General features: G+C 32.8%; 1 protein-coding gene across 1 annotated transcript; it reads left to right on the forward strand.

Moving 5' to 3' along the window:
* The first annotated feature begins 1 nt into the window (after position 1).
* Positions 2–10,965, forward strand: LOC135781545 (annexin A2-A-like). Its single transcript, XM_065292097.2, has 13 exons — positions 2–102; positions 1,330–1,387; positions 2,384–2,474; positions 2,957–3,051; positions 3,137–3,250; positions 5,709–5,799; positions 5,885–5,964; positions 6,110–6,169; positions 7,358–7,451; positions 7,541–7,636; positions 9,032–9,090; positions 9,225–9,347; positions 10,318–10,965. Exons 2-13 carry the CDS (start codon positions 1,340–1,342, stop codon positions 10,375–10,377), a joined length of 1,011 nt encoding a protein of 336 aa, XP_065148169.1. The 5' UTR covers positions 2–102; positions 1,330–1,339; the 3' UTR covers positions 10,378–10,965.
* Positions 10,966–19,750: the final 8,785 nt, after the last annotated feature.

Raw genomic sequence — 19,750 nt, forward strand, 5'->3', positions numbered from 1 at the left:
AATGTTTATAAGGACCGCCTCTAGTATTTAACCACCACACCCATCTCATACTGCATTGCAGGGACTGTTCTGCACATCATCTTAGCTCTGTTGCTTGCAAAGGTAAGTTAACTTAACTTATTTTTATAAAGTAACATAACTTTCCTGAGAAATTATTAAGTTACTTCTAAAACAATTTGTTTTTAATAAAATATTTATGTAGCTGAAAGATAAGTTCCTTTAAGCTGATCTATACATTGCTTTAAGATAAATATCTGTGCTTTTAAACACTGTAAGCTTACAAAAAAATGTCCCAGACAGCAGTTTAGTGTCAAAACTCTCTCTCTCTGGGCTGTGAGACGTGGATCTGCCTCACATGCTTTTGGGAATTTACCCAGCATGCTCCTTCATGGGTGTGCCAGTTTGTCTGGGTTTAACAAGATTCAGTTCAAAAAAGCCTGTTAAGTAGCTATGTTTTTTGTATCATCACCTAGCAATTACAAAACATCCTGTATGCCGCATTGTATTTTTAGGTGCTTTGCATTCTCAAGCATAAGGAGGTTTTGTGTTTCCATAATTAAATATAGGGTTGAAATGATGTGATTTACTTTGATGGCAATGGTAAACCTTTTTAAAAAGTCACGTTTAAACTTGAGTCTCTTGCTAAAGTATGACAAGTGTTTATATGATACAAAGTCATTGCCATATGACTCATGGGACAATGATATTACGACAGACTGTGACTAAGATACCATTCATTAAAGGGATAGTTCAACCATAAATAAAAATGATGTTCTGTTGAGAATATATATATTTTTAAGATTTTGATAAATGGTTTCAAGAAAAAAATCTTATTTTTTTTTACTTGTTTTCAGTAAAAATATAAAAAAAAAATCTTAAATTAAGATGCTTTTTCTTGGTGAGCAAAACGACCCAAGAAAAAAAAAGTGTAGTTTTTAGACCAAAAATATCAAATTTAAGTGATTTTGTGCATAAAACAAGCAAAAAATCTGCCAATGGGGTAAGCAAATTTTTCTTGATTTTTTTTATTTATTTAGTGTTTAAGAAAAATGTCCAAGATTTTAATTTCAAGAATAAAATTTTTGGGTAAACTATCCCTTTAAAATCAAGCACAGTTTTCCCTGTAAGTAACTGTGTCCAATGCTTTTTGCAGCTTTGTGTTACATAACTCAACTGCAAAGCATGTGGTAGACCGAGCTGAACTGACTTTGCTCTCAGTTCCCGACAGGTCAATAAAAATATCTGGAAAACATTTTCTCCTTTAATTGACACCGTATCACTTTTAAATGAACGATATCATTGAAATAAAGGCGTGAATTCTTTCCACAGGAAGTCCAGGATGGCTTTGGTCTCTGAGTTCTTGGGTCAGCTCACTTTGACGCTGGGTGTAAGTTTTGTACATTGTTTTACCAAATATTTAAAGGCGGGGTGCATGATCTCTGAAAGCCAATGTTGACATAAGAAATCATCTAAACAAACACACCCCTACCCCAATAGAATCTGGACCTTCTTTTAAAGGGTAGACACACCCCTTTCTGATGATTGGCTACAAGTGTGTTTTGGTACTCGGGCCGACTTCAAAGTGTTTTTTCAAAAATCCTGCACCCCGCCTTTAATGCCAAGATGAATATTACTTTAGCATACAGTACCAGTCAAATGTTTGGACACGCCCAGATATTCAGTAGTTTTTTTTAGGAGGGATTTAGAATAAACAAAAAAAAAACCATAAAATAATAATAAAAAAATGTAAATACATAGACAAATAATAAATAAGTATTTTTAGTAGTATTACAATGAAAAAATAATTCATTCAATTTACTCAATTTTTTTAAGGTAAGCGGTTGCAATCAATTTATTTAAGCTACATTTAAACAAAAGTTTTTTGTTTTGTTTTGTATTTCTAATTTTTTTTTATTTAAATGTAGCTTAAATAAATTGATTGATTTTAGTAGTTTATTTTCCACATTTTATAATAATAGTCAAGTTACTGTATGTATATTTTTACAATTCATTTTTAAAAATTTTGAAGTACAGGTTTGGGCATTTTCTAAATACACTGAAAAAAATTATTCATTCAATTTACTCAATTTTTTAAAGTTAGTGGTTGCAATCAATTTATTAAAGCTACATTTAAGCAAAAAAGATTATTAAAGTAAAATAAAACTTTTGTTTAAATGTCGCTTAAATAAATTGAGTAAATTGAACAAATAATTTTTTTCAGTGTAGCTTTAATGGAAGAGCATTGTGTTAGCAACACACAGGTTACACACAAACTGATTAAAAAAATCTAACAAATGGGATTATGGGAAGCTTGTGTCCAAAGTTTGTCCTTGTAAGGTATTTTTAAGCACTGTTTAACTATCACCACATTGTTCTACCATAGGGAGAGGAAACCTACCCCACTGTGGTCCCCGAGCCTAACTTTGACCCCGATAAAGATGCTGCCAGAATCGAGACCGCTATCAAAACTAAAGGTGAGAGGGCTTGACACGCGCCCCCTGCTGGAAACACACAAAAAACACATTCACTAAAGTATCAGACGCTTTGTCTCGTTCAAGTCTGTATCAAATTTAGTTTTTGGTTGCTAGGTTCCCTTTCTTTGTGAGGTTTTTAAGCTGAGCACTGGTAGAAGTGAATCATCATCCTGTTTGGAAGGCCTTTAACCACATAGGAAACTTTTTTTAAGCCAACGCCTCTGCAGCAGCCAGAAGAGGCGGCACTAGAGGCGTAAATTATATCTTACACTAACAGCTAACCAGATGATGTTACTTTCAAAAGCTATTTTCTTAAAAGAGAAATGATGCTTATAATGACATCATCTTTTGTGCAAAATTATAGATATGCCCAATTAAAGAGATTGCTTCCTAAATGTTAGACTTGTAGTCTCTTAAACATCAAAATGATTAATGTGATATTGCTTAAAATAATGATAAACAAATATGACTATTTGTTTAAGGGGTGGATGAGCACACCATCATTGATGTTCTCACCAAACGGACATATAACCAAAGGCGAGAGATTGCATTTGCATATGAGAGGAGAACCAAGAAGGTCAGCATACTGTTTACTTCTGTATATAGCAACTGTGATCGGTGATGAGTTTTTGTAATAATGATTATTGTTGATATTTTCTCAGGATCTGATCACAGCTCTTAAGGCGGCGCTGTCTGGTCAACTGGAGACTGTTATGCTAGGGCTTATGAAGAGCACCGCCCAGTACGATGCCTCTGAGATCAAAGCCTCCATCAAGGTAAACAAAATATTAAAAATAATAACGGTACGTTATGAACATGAATTTTAAAATATCCAGTAACTGTAATAGAAGAGCACGAACTTCAGTCCTATAGTGACATCATGTGGTAAACATGCAAATGTGACACTTGATTGCCTGAAATGCATTGAGGTCGGAGGAAGTTTTTTTAATGTCATAATATCCGAAATCTGAGTTTTCTGGACCGCAGCATAAGCCTAATGTAAACGTGAATCTGTGATAACGGTGACGTCATGCACATGTTAATTCAGTCTATAGACATGCGCGAGTATAACCAAAACTACATTGTCTGCGTACCGGACTATTTGTGCTGCTCAAGATACTAAGTTTATTAAGGCTTTCTTCAACAAAGTTTACAAAATTTTGTCACTTTATAGTCCACTTGTAGTGCTAAACCTGCCTCATCATCCATCTAGACTAAACAGCTTGATGCTTTCGTTCTTGATTGTATTTATAGCTCTGTAGTAGCGAGCGTATGTGCGCAGGTGTGTGGTGTTTCTTTACAAGGTAACATCGCCATCTATTGGCCTGGCACATTTAATGCAGCACAAAAGAAACAAAAATGTCAGTTTTCGCTACACTATTATCCACATACACTGCAAAAATTGATTTTCAAGAAAAAAAATCTTAATATTTTTGTCTTGTTTTCAATAAAAATATCAAAAATTCTTCAATTAAGATGCTTTTTCTTGATGATAAAAATGACCCAAGAAAATAAGTCTAGTTTTTAGACCAAAATTTTTTTGAATTTTTCTTGAATTTAGTGTTTATGAAAAATGTTCAAGATTTTTTTGCTTACCCAATTGGCAGATTTTTTTGCTTGTTTTATGCACAAAATCACTTAAATTTGATATTTTGGTCTAAAAACTAGACTTATTTTCTTGGGTTTATTTTTACTGAAAACAAGACAAAAATACTAAGATTTTTTTTTCTTGAAAATAATTTTTTGCAGGGTTTAACATAAAATATACACTTTAATACACTTTATGGTCTTATTCATTTATTCACATTTCATATTGTCTTTAAAATCACTATAAATTTCCCCATAATACTTCTGAAGGATTAACACAACTGACATACTTTTTTTATTGGGAATACTTGGTGTTTTGAATGTATTTACATGACGATAGCGTACTTTATGTCCAGTCTTCAAACTTTAAACTTTGCTGTGGTTTGGGGTTAGGGTATAATATAATTTTATAAAATCGAACAGTAATGAAAAAGTCTTGAAGTATTTATCGGTAGCTGTTTTAGGGTCCCATTTAAACTTGGTTGGGCCATTTGTTTACACGACAACAGCATTTTGGGGGCCGGTAATGCAAACTTTTGAAACAAATTTCAACGTTTTTGGAAAATGATTCTGCTATTATCGCTATGTAAACTACAATTTGTGAAAAAAAGTGATGTATGCGCATGTGTATTACGTGTTCAGACATCGCGAGACATCGTCGACTACTGGCCTGGCATGTATATTACAGCAATTTCAGGTTTTTGACCGATTTATATGAACATGGACCATTTTGACTTGACAACATGGCTGTCTGTTTGCAAAGCATTTTAAAAATGCAAACGAATTTTTTTTTTTTTTTTCGTTTTTACTACATCGTTGTCATATAAACATACCCTTACTCAAACGTATTGTACACTAGCCTGTAGTTGCTGTTAAATGTATATGTACACTGCAAAAAATGACTTTATTAGTATTTTTGTCTTGTTTTCAGTAGAAATATCAAAAAATTCTTTAATCAAGATGTATTTTCTTGATGAAAAATAGTATTTTTCAAGACAAAAATACTAAGAAAATTTTTCTTGAAAATCATTTTTTGCAGTGTGCACTGCAAAAAATGATTTTCAAGAAAAACTTTTCTTAGTATTTTTGTCTTGTTTTCTGTAAAAATATCTAAATATTCTTAAATCAAGATGTATTTTCTTGATGAGCAAAACGACCCAAGAAAATAAGTCTAGTTTTAAGACCAAAAATATAAAATTTAAGTGATTTTATGCATAAAACAAGCAAAAAATCTGCCAAGGGGGTAAGCAAAAAAATCTTGAAAATTTTTCTTAAACACTAAATTCAAGAAAAATTAGCTTACCCTATTGGCAGATTTTTTGGCTTGTTTTATGCACAAAATCACTTAAATTTTATATTTTTGGTCTTAAAACTAGACTTATTTTCTTGGGTCGTTTTGCTTATAAAGAAAAAAGCATATTAATTTAAGAATGTTTAGATATTTTTACTGAAAACAAGACAAAAATACTAAGAACATTATTTTTTTTTTTTTTTTTGCAGTACAGATGCGATTTATTTACATTTCACATTTCATACTTAATTATTGACTTCAAACTATCATTACTTCGTATTAGTGTAGAAACCCAGGAGAAAAATTGAAATCTATTTGTGACCTCCTATAACTTAATGTCATCTGGTTGTTTATAGGGTCTGGGAACAGATGAGGAGTCATTGATCGAGATCCTTTGCTCCCGAAGCAGTGCAGAGCTGGTTGAAATCAAGAGAGTCTACAAGGAACGTAAGTAACCAAATTTCAGAGAACTTCAGTGCTCCACCAACTCCAAACATGTGCGCTTGTGAAATAAATCTGTGTCCCGTTACAGTGTTCAAGAAGGACTTGGAGAAAGACGTGGCTGGAGATACTTCAGGAGACTTTGCGAAACTTCTGCTGGCTCTGGTTTCGGTAAGGCGAACCGTTTACACCTGAAACATATAGCTGATGTTCAGTATTCTTTAAACCTCAAAATAAAGATCAACTATTAATCCACATAATTTCTGTCTAATGTACCCTTTGTTACCTTCTTGTACTGTGTTGGACTCACGATCAGACCAAGAGAGATGAACCCAGCTCCGTTGTTGACTTCCAAAAAATCGATGAAGACGCCAGAGTGAGTTTCTGAGGTCTTTCTTTGCTAACAAAACTGTTTTAAGTCAACGTCTGGCTTTAATATGCTGGTTAAACTCCACCCAGGAATAACATGACACAGATTTAAAAGTCAAGCATGCTATTCATTTCTCATTGTTTCTTATAGCTTTCAACTATTATTGGATCTAGCATTTTAGTGGTGCTTGTTTATTGTGTATATTTAGGTTTGGGGATCTTAACTTTAAAATGACATATCTGTCATCATTTACTCACCCTCATGTTGTAACAAACCTGAATACATTTCTTTGTTCTGATAAACACGTAGGAAGATATTTTGAGGAATGTTTGTAATCAAACCCATCATGAGCCCCATTCACTTCCATAGTAGAAAAAAAGAATACTACTGTATGGAAATTAATGGGGCTCATGAAAATTTGGTTCCAAACATTCCTCAAAATATCTTCCTACGTGTTTATCAGAACAAAGAAATGTATGTTTTTAACAACATGAGGGTGAGTAAATATTTTATTTTTGGGTGAACTATCCCTTTAAGTATTAAACTTCAGCGCTTTAACTCATGCCACTCCAGCTTTATATTTGTGACCTGGACCACAAAACCAGTCATAAGGATACATTTGTTGAAATCGAGATGTATATCATCTGAAATGTGAATAAATAATCTTTCCATTCATGTATGGTTTGTTAGGATAGGACAATATTTGGCCGAGATACCACTATATGAAAATCTGAGGGTGCAAAAAAAACAAAATATTAAGAAAATTGCTTTTAAAGTTGTCCAGATGAAGTCTTTAGCAACTAAATCCACTCATAATAAAGTTTTGATATATTCACAGTAAAAATAATATCTTTAGATATCTTAATGATTTTTTTGGCAAAATAATGATGAAAAATCGATCATTTTGACCCATACAATGTATTGTTGTCCATTGCTACAAATATACCTGTGCGACTTAAAAAGACTTAAGAAGGTTTTGTGGTCACATTTGTGAATGATACCTTGAATCGTGCGCCTCTTCTGATTTCAGCCGATAAGCAACGACCTAGAAATCAACCAAAACAACCTGGCAATGCCAAGGCAATCCTCCTTGATAACTTGCATAAATGCACACACGTTTTGCTTTTTCCTTCTTTCTAATTACTGTCTATTTAAAGTTATAAATATATTAAATCTACATGATGTTGCTTGCAGGCCCTGTATGAAGCTGGAGTGAAGATAAAAGGCACGGATGTGAAGACCTGGATTGCCATAATGTCACAGAGAAGCGTCCCTCACCTCCAAAAAGGTTCAAACTCCTTTAAATCCTCCTTCCATCATCTAATAAGACCGCGGCGTGTCTGGTGTAAATGTGGATTATTTGTGCTTTTTTGATAGTATTTGACAGATACAAGAGCTACAGCCCGTATGATATGCAGGAGAGCATTCGCAAGGAGGTGAAAGGAGATCTGGAGAAGTCTTTCCTTACGCTGGGTAAGGCTTTGTTTTCAAGAGTTTAATGAGCAGTTTCTATTCTTTAGTGAAGTATTTCCTGTTGAAACAGGAAGTTGGGGAACTTGCCAAAAGCAAGACACAGCTGTGAATTTCTTTTATAACCAATAGCTTGTGAAACTGGTTCTGAAGTGAAGTGAAGAAATTAAATATTCATTTATTATCCTGCTGTACTTAAACATCTTCAGGATTATGAAATTACACTGCAAAAAATGATTTTCAAGAAAAAAAAGTCTTAGTATTTTTGTCGTTTTCAGTAAAAATATCTAAAAATTCTTAAATTAAGATGCCTTTTCTTGATGAGCAAAACCACCCAAGAAAATTCGTCTAGTTTTTAGACCAAAAATATCACATTGAAGTGATTCTGTGCATAAAACAAGCAAAAAAAAGAATTTAGTGTTTAAGAAAAATGTTCAATATTTTTTGCTTGTTTTATGCACAAAATCACTTAGATTTGATATTATTTGTCTAAAAACTAGACTTATTTTCTTGGGTCGTTTTGCTCATCAAGAAAAAGCAGCTTCATTTAAGAATTTTTAGATATTATAAACAAGACAAAAATACTAAGAATTTTTTTCTTGAAAATCATTTTTTGCAGTGTACCGCAACTGCACTGCAAAAAATTTACGTACTTTCTTAGTATTTTTGTCTTGTTTTCAGTAAAAATATCGAAAAATTCTTAAATTAAGATGTATTTTCTTGATGAGCAAAACGACCCAAGAAAATAAGTCTAGTTTTTTGACACAAAATATCAAATCTAAGTGATTTTGTGCATAAAACAAGCAAAAAATATATTCAATATTTTTTGCTTGTTTTATGCACAAAATCACTTCAATTTGATATTTTTGGTCTAAAAACTAGACTTATTTTCTTGGGTCGTTTTGCTCATAAAAAAGGCATCTTAATTTAAGAATTTTTAGATATTTTTACTGAAAAGGACTAAAAGAAAATAAGTCTAGTTTTTAGACAAAAACTATACAATTTTAGTGAATTTGTGATTAAAACAAGCAAAAATATCTGCCAATGGGACGAGAACATTTTGCTTAAATGAAGTGTTTAAGAAAAAAGAAAACCTATTTTTAGATTTTTTTTTCTCACCCCATTGGCAGATATTTATGCTTGTTTTAAGCTTAAATTTACTTAAATTGTATATTTTGTATCTAAAAACTAGACTTATTTTCTTAGTTAATTTTGCTCATCAAGAAAAAGCATCTTAATTTAAGAATTTTTTGATATTTCTACAGAAAACAAGACAAAAATACTAAGTAAAAAAGTCATTTTTTGCAGTGTGTATCTAAAATAACTTTTATTTTAAGATTTCAAAGGGACCATTAAACCCAACAGCCAAATCTGATCTCTTTGTCCTCTCTTCCTCAGTTCAATGCTTTGAAAACAAACAGCTCTACTTCGCCAACAGACTGCAAGACGCTATGAAGGTAAAATGTGTTTCATCCATCAACACTGCTTTAACCGCAAACAAGTCTTCTTTTAAGCATTTGTGAAATGATGTTGCAGACGGCTTGCGCTTGAGTTGCATCATTCGCTTTGCTTTTTCTTCGCTGTGTTTTAGAGCAAAGGCGCGAAGGAAAAGGTGCTGACCCGAATCATGGTGTCCCGATGTGAGGTGGACCTGAAGAAAATAAGACAAGAGTTTAAGGCTCACCACGGACAGTCTTTGTACAAGACCATAGCTGTACGTTCAATATCATTTGATTTTAGTACCAATGTGATCCAGTCTGTGAAAATCCAGCTGATGTCGTTGTTTAATGATTTACTGTTTTCTACATAAAATCATTCTACATAATGTAAAGAACATTACAAACAAATTTGGATGCTCCTAATCTCATCATTAGATCATGAGACCTGGATTTCACAGACATCGGGGTTCCTCCAGGTCCTTGAAATCCTTGAAAGTTTGTGAAAAAAAATTCAAGGCCCATACATAAAAATTATCCATATAATTCCCTGTGTAGTGTAGGATAATATCATAAAAATTCTAGACTTTTTAAGCACACATGCTAAAGGTTTCACTTTAAATGTGTATATCTTCTGTATGTGAATGTTTCTTCATACCAAAATGCTTTTTTGCATAGTTGTGTTTAACACATGAAAACGTCTCGGGTTACGTAAGTAACTGTTTTTCCCTGAGAAGGGAACGAGACGCTGCGTCTTCCTTGCCATACTTCCTGTGTCCCTGTAAAGCCGTCTTTGACAATATTTCAGATAGCGATATACTTCCAGGCTCCAGCATCACGCTGTCTTTGTCGTTAAGCCTCACCGTTGGTTGAATTTGATATACACATTCAGACGCATTTACCACTGGGGGCGTCCCCAAAGTGTCACCGCAGTGACGCAGCGCGAGTTCCCTCGAAAGGGAACTGTAACAATGTATCTTAAAAGGTTACACGATGTAACCTTGCTCTCACTTGAAATGTGTCTCCACATGTAGTCCTTGAATTTGAGGGGATTGGACCTGGGAAGTCCTAGAAAGGTCCTTGAATTTGAAGTTAACTAAGGTGTGGGAACCCTGAGACATGGACACAAGTTCTTTTGATTGACAAGATGGCTTACAGACATGTCTGTAGGGCCCAGGTATTGCTCAAAAACAAGAAACCTGAGAGCTGTACGTCTGGTTAACATCTCTATGTAACCGTTTTTTTCAGGAGCACACAAAGGGAGACTACCAGAGGGCTCTGTTGAGTCTGTGCGGAGGAGACGATTAAAGTGAACTGTCATGACTCCCGGCGATCTCTTGAGGAAGGACCACGAGAATGACTTGAGTTCTGCCAGCCTGATCTCACGACAATTCCTACATATTTTACGAGTTGGCGAAAATTCATACGAAGTGAATCGTGCAAAAACGTACGGTTATTATAAAATATACAAAAATGAAACACTAACCCCAACATCACAGGAGCAAAGGCAAAGGTGGTCGTACAAATTGCCACCTCGTAAAATACGTATGAATTGCCATGAGATAGCGTTGGTTCTGCACACACAGATTCAGACATAGAAATCATGTGCCTGATCTTGATATAGTCCCTGCCCTGCTGCAGCTTTATGCACGCGCATTTGCTTAGACTGGAAATGTGTTTTCCATTTCCAATCGAATTGCAAAATTCCTTTTGGAGATCTAACTGCTGCATTCGTTTTGTGCCTGTTTAGCGTTAACAACCGACTGAAATGAGCAATAATTAGCATTTTTTTTAAAGATTGCATTTATATATATATATATACACACTTGTTCTTTTCCAGGCAGAAATGAGTAACGCATTTTGTATACTGAGAAATAAATAAAGTAACAAAACTTTTCCTTGTTTGGTTTTTATTTTGAACTAACCACAATATTTTGGATTTGTACAGCTGTTACAGACACCTAGTTTTACTATGCCTTATAAGTCTGTACTGTGTATGTTATGTAGAAAATATAGGGTTGAGTGCATAGCAAAACAGTATTGACACTGCAAAAAATGACTTTCTTACTTATAAATTCTTAGCATTTTTGTCTTGTTTTTAGTACAAATACCTAAAAAAATCTTAAATCAAGATGTATTTTCTTGATGAGCAAAATGACCTTAGAAAATAAGTGTAGTTTTTAGACAAATAATAAGTGAATGTGTGCTTAAAACAAGAAAAAATGGGGTGAGAAAATGTATCTTGAATTAAGTGTTTAACCTTAATTTTTATATTTATATTTATTTATTACATATTTTTGTATTAGCTTGACTTCTTTTATTTATATTAATGTTTTAAACAATGATAAAACATATCAACAGGTAAAATAAAATAAAATAAAATCAACAAGTAAAACAAACGTTTTTGAGCAGACTACATACTACAAAAAATGACTTTCAAGAAAAAAAAATCTTAGTATTTTTGTCTTGTTTTCAGTAAAAATATCTAAAAATTCTTAAATGAAGATGCTTTTTCTTGATGAGCAAAACGACCCAAAAAAATGAGTCTAGGTTTTAGACCAAAAATATCAAATTTAAGTGATTATGTGCATAAAACAAGCAAAAAATCTGCCAGTGGGGTAAGCACAATTTTCTTGACATTTTCTTGAATTTAATGTTTGAGAAAAAGGTTCAAGATGTTTTTGCTTACCCCATTGGCAGATTTTTTTTGCTTGATTTATGCTCAAAATATTTTTGGTCTAAAAACTAGACTTATTTTCTTGGGTCGTTTTGCTCATCAAGAAAAAGAATCTTAATTTAAGAATTTTTTTTATATTTTTACTGAAAACAAGACAAAAATACTTCAGAAATGTTTTTCTTGAAAAGAACTATGTAGTTAATGTATAATGTTATGTAGTATGCAAATAATACATATTTTAATATTTTTGTAACTTAACCATCATATGTCAATCCAGTCTTAATTTGTTACATGTATTGGGGTTCCCTGTTCCTCCTTTCTATCAATTTAAGGAGTCCCTGGTCCGAAAAAGGTTTAAGACCTCTGGTGTACACTGTACAAAAGGATTTGTTCAACTTAAAAAAACTACATTTGCTTTTAATTTTTTGCTGATTTGACTTAACAAAATATTTTTACATTTTATTATACTTTTTTAAGTGAATTAATATTTTTAAGTAATATTTTTAGTTGAATTAACTCAATATTTTAAGTTGAACCAACAATTTTAAACAATACTTTATATATTAGATGAATGCTTACAATTAGCTTCAATTTCACAAACCATTTTTTAAGCCAACTAGTTTACAATTAGTCATGGGTAAGCTCAGTCATACATTAAATGAAGTGTTTTTCAACCAAGGGCCTTAACAAACTTCCAAATAAACAACATTCTAAATAAACAAAAAATATTAAAAGTAAGACAAAATAAGCATTAAAATGAGCTAAAAACAAAAAATATATTTCATTGGGTATAAACTGTAAATGGGTGTGCATTTAAATATTGTTGTGGACTTTGGAGACAAGCTTGAAGATTTTAGTTGAACATTTGTAAGTTGTATTTAGTCTGTTTTCCAGCAGAGGGCGACAAAGCCTCGTGCTCTGTAAGACTGCTAACTGTGTGATCACGTTGATGGTTGCAAATGCCTTTTTATTAGTTTTTCTTTTATAACAAATAATGTTTGATCTCCAATTAAATTAACATATTTTATCCATTATTTCCAAAATAATTAAAGAGTTGTAACGTTTGATGTTTTGATTTGGATCAAATGTTATATGCATTACATATCTCAACATGTTCTGGATACTTGAGGAATTTTGACACTAAATCATTTCCATGATAATCACCCACAACATATTGATACGCCTCAGTCAGTCCATCATCTCCCAACATAATCCACCGACAGCTCAATGTCATTCACATATAAATTTGCTTTATGGAAGCAATAAAACCATCTTATTCTTCATACGTGGCTTTATTATGATGTTTTCATGATTAGTGTATTTGTTTGGTGCTGATTTCTTATGCATGCATACAGGTCTTAGCAGACCCAACTGCTTTATAGAGGAACAAAACAAATGAGAAGAACTTTTTGAAGATAGAAATTAAAACTGTATTCATTTATGAGAAAAGGCAGACAAACTGCTAATCGTGTTGACAAACACACCCTTACTCCTACAATACAAACAGAACAAAAACAAAGGAGTAGAAAAAAGTTGAGAAAAATAGAAATGCTATAAAAATCTGTACATGTATCTAAAAGTATAATCTTCATTTATTAAACATTAGGGAAAAAATAGCTTTAATATCAAATCAATCTCTTTGTACTTGAAGCTTCCAATACACACATCCAAAAACAAGTAAAGAGTAAAAAGATATACATTTCCAAATAAACAAGACGTTTGTACAGAATAAATATAGTCTGGAAATATAAAAATGTACAGATTATGTACACCTGTGCAAGTAGGAGTAGTGTAATGTACCGTTGAGGTGATGATATGTGCCTGATGAATAAAAATGTATATTAGACAAAACATTATTATATATTTAATAAGAAATTGTTTAAAATTGTATAAAATAGTGGATATATTACACTAACTAAAGCTTTGGGAGATAACCTGGTGGGAAAAGCTGCTCAGTAAAGTCGGTTGCATGGACAACATGAACAGCTTTAGTTTTTATTTTATTTATATATTGCACTGTAAAAATAATTAATCAAATCAACCTATATTTTGTTACTTTAACTTAACAAATTAAGTTACACAATTTCAACTTGTTTTTATAAATTATGTCAACTTATCACAGTTCAAAACTTAAAATAGTTGGTTGCATTGACTTTTTTGTTATTTTTTTACAGTTTTTATTTATAACAATACTTTTTTGTGGATTTATATTATTTAAAAATACCTATGCAATTTTTAATTAATAATAATACATTTTTATTCATTTTCCTAATTTTATAACACATTACCGCTAGCAAAAAACGTTGAAAAGTAATTATTAAAACATTTTTTGTTTATGCACATAATTATATTTACAATTTATACAGATTGTTTTTTATTTTTCAAATTACAATTATAAAAATACTGTCAAAAATGTATGCCTATTTACAAATACAGATTAAACTAATAAAAAAATATAAAGGAAACTGCACAATTACAGATATTTAAAAAGGTGAATTTTTATATTACTCTAACACTGTTAAAATGTTACTTACAGATACAAAGTTTAGATACCACTGTCAAGAACCTTTACATGCAGTCCCAAGGATGAAATAGCTTCCAAAGTTTATAAGGCTTCAAATTTATTATCATTTTGTGATAATATTGATGAGCACATTACCCCTTTGTGCTGTTTTATGTTTATTGCCAATAAAAGATAAAATACAGACTAAAGGAGGTTAAAACAGTATTTTGTAAAGCAAGTGTGAGATTTACATCCGGCTCCAGTGACAGATTAATTTCTGCATCATAAAGACGAGAGTACCTCTCATATTTTTTCTTTTTTATGTGGATGTACAACATGCTGTTCTTCTAGAAAGCTGGCCCACGGGGACCGGCGCTGAATCGAGTGGGAACTCTCTTTACCGGATTGAAACGACGCAATTTTCCCCAGCAAACGCTGGCATTCAATCATTCAGATAAGACCTGGAGCCCATGAATGTCGAGGGGAGACCACAGCCACAACAACAAGAGGAGGCCTTACTGAAAACCTGCCAGCGGAGAGAAAGTTTTAAAATGGCAAGTGGTCAAGTACATTTAAATATGATTACATTAAAATAAGCATTTGGAAGAGGAGATTTGTCTATGAACCTGACAATGTCTACATTTATGTATCTGGCAAATGCTTTTATCCGAAGTAACTCACAGTGTATTCAAGGAAATTCATTTTATGCATTCCCAGTTCAATTTCACTTACTGATTTCAATCTTTGACATGGTCTTATTCAGTCAACATTAACTCTTTAAAGAAAGTTGCCAGCGCCAGCATTTTTTATGATTTTATGACTTTTGATAAAGATCGATTCAGATCGATGATCAAAACATACATGGAGTTTTAACTGTTTGCCTAAGGGGTTGCTTTCTGGTTTTATAAGTTGTGTAAGAGTGCCACCTGATGGATAATAGCGGAAATACGGATTGCCAGAAAAACTCGTCATTGGCAGGGAAGCGTTTTCTCTTAATTGAGTTAACTTGTCAATGGCGGGGAAAGAGTTAAAGACATCAAGGTTATATTTTTCATCATGTAGCCCTTCAGATGGCATCCTTGCTGTACTCTGTGAAACTGTATCTATACTGGCTAGACCACATGATCTTCTCATCCTCAACAACTAAACTAAAGCACAACACGAGAGCAAGCCAGAGTTTGATTAATATTTCCTTAATTCTCATTATTTCGCATATCTGAGGTCTTGTGGGTTCATTAGTGGCGTATTCTGCGGTGCATATGGTAAACACAGACCCAAGCCTCTGTACTGTACAGTAGCCCCTGGGCAGACGTGTCGAGAGGTGGCCCGTCTCCAGCAGAAGCTTTCTCTGGATGGGGAGAAGCGGTTGGTTGTCATGACAGCTTCCTTTTATGAGGCTCAAACTCAGACAACAGAGAAATATCTACTAAGAATCATTCTGTCACCACAATACAGGCTACGAATGAATGCCTATGTTTGTATTTTTTCTAATTTGTGAGTTACTGTAGATGAAACTATTTAATAGAAGTTTATTATCGACTGAGTAAGGTCATGTCAAAGATTGAGATCAATGTGAAATCAAACACTGATTTGATTTACATTCAATACAAATATAATTCTAAATTTGTGTTTTGAATGGTAATGTTTCCATACTTTACTTTAAGAGTGTCGAACTATATATGCAAAATAATATATGCATTGTTTTGCATGGATTGATCTAATGCTGCATTCACACCAGCCGCGATAGATGCGTCAAGCGTGAGGGATTTCAATGTTTAGTCTGGGAAATAATTTAGTTAGGGGAATAAATGTTTAATTTGGGAAATAATGACTGCTCATCTAGTGAGTGACTTTTCTTCCGAGGGGCGTGAATTCTAAATATTTGTTCGGAGTGTCGTGTGTTGCTAGTCATGTCAATTTATGTGTTTGTTGCATGTAACTAACCTTGCAATACCTTATTGCTTAAAAAAACTATTACAACAAAATCTAAAGATGCGTTGATGCGTTTAGCACGGCGCGGTAGACGTGATTCCGCCTCATTTATTGAAAAATGTTCGGCGGAAAAACGCACCATGTTAACCAGTAAGGAGCTTGCTCTAGTAGTGACGTGATTACAGGAAGCGAGCGGAGTCGCAGAAGCACCTCCCGTGACGAAATTTCTGTGTGAATGTCTTGACGAATAGAATTACACGCACCGCTTTCACGTGCGAATGAAGCGAGTACACTCAAAATGTTCAAAGCGTCCAATTATGCGCGGTAGATGCGAATTTGACGCCTCAAACGCGTCTGGTGTGAACCCACAGTAAGAGATAAGTCGCATGCTTGCCGGCTAGATGCGGAGCCATACACGCAGCTACAAAAATTGGCGTGCACATTTCCACGCAAAATGAGGTCTTACGCACCCAACACGCATGAACGCCTACTCCGCGCACCAACGCGCTCATGTGGACACGTAAAGTATAAACAAGGCTTTTTGTTTTGGAACAGAGCTATAAACACATGAGACAAATTCTTTAATAATGTACCGAGAACCCACATTTTACAACTTTAGCCAAAGAGCAATGCTTGGAAACACTAACTTGATATCTTGATGTGTTAAACAAAGAAGATCGAGGCAGGTGAGTGAATTCAGCAGTATGTGATGCTTTAGGCCTGTCTGTCTGTCTGTCTGAGCACTGCTACAGGGAGCTCTGTCTTTCTTCTCTCTATGTGCTGATGATTTCAGATCTCCCTCTGGCAACGCCTGTGTTCATCCTCTCTCTTCTACTTCGCTCTGCTTCAGCCTTTATTCACGCCTGAAGCATGTGTATAGCTGCATTACTGCATACTGAGGACTTTTAGAGGATTGTTCAATAAAAGAATGTCATGGTGTTTCTTTTTTTGAACTGGGTAAAATGTTTACAAAAATTTAGAAATGTTGTGTATGATGAGAGGTTTTGATTTTATTTCATAAAAAAATGCATTAATATAGAATTGATTCAACGCATTATTATGCATGTTTAATTTTTATTGTTTCTTTTTTTGTGGAGCATAAAGTAGAAAAAGAAGAAGTTTTATTTATATAGCACCTTTACATAACAGTACATCAAAATTAACAACTTCCAAAATAAACATACATGTCATACAACACAAAACACATAAGAAATGTTTAGTTGCATACCTTGCATACCTTACCAAATCCAAATATTAAAGCACAAAAATATGTATCAAAGCATTTTTCATGACGTAAAATCACTAAAAGCTTTCCTTCCCCTGATCGACTGTGAACAGCAACCAAATGTTTCTTCACATATGTTTACGATGCTAAGGATGCTGCACAGTGTGAAAGTGGTCATAGCTGTGCTTTATCATAAATAAAACACAGCTATTGACCAATCCGAATCAAGGGCTGGAACTAATAGTATTATAAAGAGTGATAAATATAGTACAGCATGGCACAGTTTTATGTGTTCTGGTCGTCCTGCACAGTCAGTGCTGGTAGGTGGAAAGGTGGCGTGAAGCCAGCGATGCTAATAATGATTGCATGTGAAGTGGCTCTAATCATCTGTTCAGCTGCGGCCGCTCTCTGGATTGTTTGTACAAGCCAATGACTCTGTGTGTGATGTGTACAGATGAGATATTTGTAATCGTAACTTCACGAGAACTGGTTAAGACAAACATTACGGGAGGTTGCATATTAATACGAGCATCTCTGCTATAGAACGGCTTTGGCTAAATACCTCATGTTTTGAGGGTGTTTACATGAAAATGTCAAGCCCTCAGTGTGGTATGGGAACGGTTTTTTTGTAAGATCGAACAGTCCTGAAATCATACTATCAACAAACTCTAAACTGAATGATTTAGGGGTTGAGTTTAACCGGAAATAATGGTCACATTGGTTTTTTGGTTTGAAAACATTTCCCATTATATAAATATTGAAATAATGAAACATTCAATACTCATAATTGTATCTCTAGAACTAGGTTTTTGCTTTTTATACTCATCATTTACACTGCAAAAAATGATAAGTATTAATTAATAATAATATTAATAATTAATATTTTTATCTTGTAAAAATATATAAAAATTCTTAAATAAAGATGCTTTTTCTTGATGAGCAAAACGACCCAAGAAAATAAGTCTAGTTTTTAGACCAAAAATATAAATATCAAATTTAAGTGATTTTGTGCATAAAACAAGCAAAAAAAATCTGCTAGTGGGGTAAGCAAAAAAATCTTGAACATTTTTCTTAAACACTAAAATCAAGAAAAATTGAAGAAAAATTTGCTTACCCCAATGGCAGATTTTTTTGCTTGTTTTATGCACAAAATTACTTAAATTTGATATTTCTGGTCTAAAAACTAGACTTATTTTCTTGGGTCGTTTTGCTAATCAAGAAAAAGCATCTTAATTTAAGAATTTTCGATATTTTTACTGAAAACAAGACAAAAATAAGAAGAATTTTTTTTTTTCGAAAAAAATTTCTTAGTATTTTTGTCTTATTTTCAGTAAAAATATCTAATTAAATTTTATTAATTAAATTTCACAAAATGTCACAGGTTGTAAGATGTGCCCATATTAGTTTATTTATCAAACCATACTTTGATTAACATTTATCGTAGGTTAAGTGTTACACTGCAAAAAATTATTATTAAGAAAAAAAATTCTTAGTATTTTTGTCTTGTTTGCAGTAAAAATATCTAAAAAATCTTAAATTAAGATGCTTTTTCTTGATGAGCAAAACGACCCAAGAAAATAAGTCTAGTTTTTAGACCAAAAATATCAAATTTAAGTGATTTTGTGCAAAAAAACAACCAAAAAAAATCTGCCAGTGGGGTAAGCAAAAAAATCTTGAACATTTTTCTTAACACTAAAATCAAGAAAAATTGAAGAAATATTTGAAGAAATTTTTGAAATTGAAGAAATATTTGAAGAAATGTTTTTTTTTTTCAAAAAATTTCTTAGTATTTTTGTCTTATTTTCAGTAAAAATATCTAATTAAATGTTATTAATTAAATTTCACAAAATGTCACAGGTTGTAAGATGTGCCCATATTAGTTTATTTATCAAACCATACTTTGCATAACATTTATCGTAGGTTAAGTGTTACACTGCAAAAAATTATTTTTAAGAAAAAAAATTCTTAGTATTTTTGTCTTGTTTGCAGTAAAAATATCTAAAAAATCTTAAATTAAGATGCTTTTTCTTGATGAGCAAAACGACCCAAAAAATAAGTCTGGTTTTTTGACCAAAAATATCTGTCTGAAAACAGGACAAAAATATTAATAATTTTTTTCTTGAAAATCATTTTTTGCAGTGTACCCTGGCTATTTTTATATTTAATCAATTAATAATTAAGGATAAAAATGAATAAATAAGAATAAAACCATGACCAGGAATACAATTACATTTCTGAGGAATACGACCTTCTGTTCCAGTGCCAAAAGTCTCCTTGTGTTTCTGCATGTGTGAATTTTACTGCCATTGAACCCCTAACCTGTGAATGCAGTCGGATTGAGCCA

This window comes from Paramisgurnus dabryanus, chromosome 23, assembly GCF_030506205.2.
Source record: "Paramisgurnus dabryanus chromosome 23, PD_genome_1.1, whole genome shotgun sequence".
NCBI classification, from domain to species: Eukaryota; Metazoa; Chordata; class Actinopteri; order Cypriniformes; family Cobitidae; genus Paramisgurnus; species Paramisgurnus dabryanus.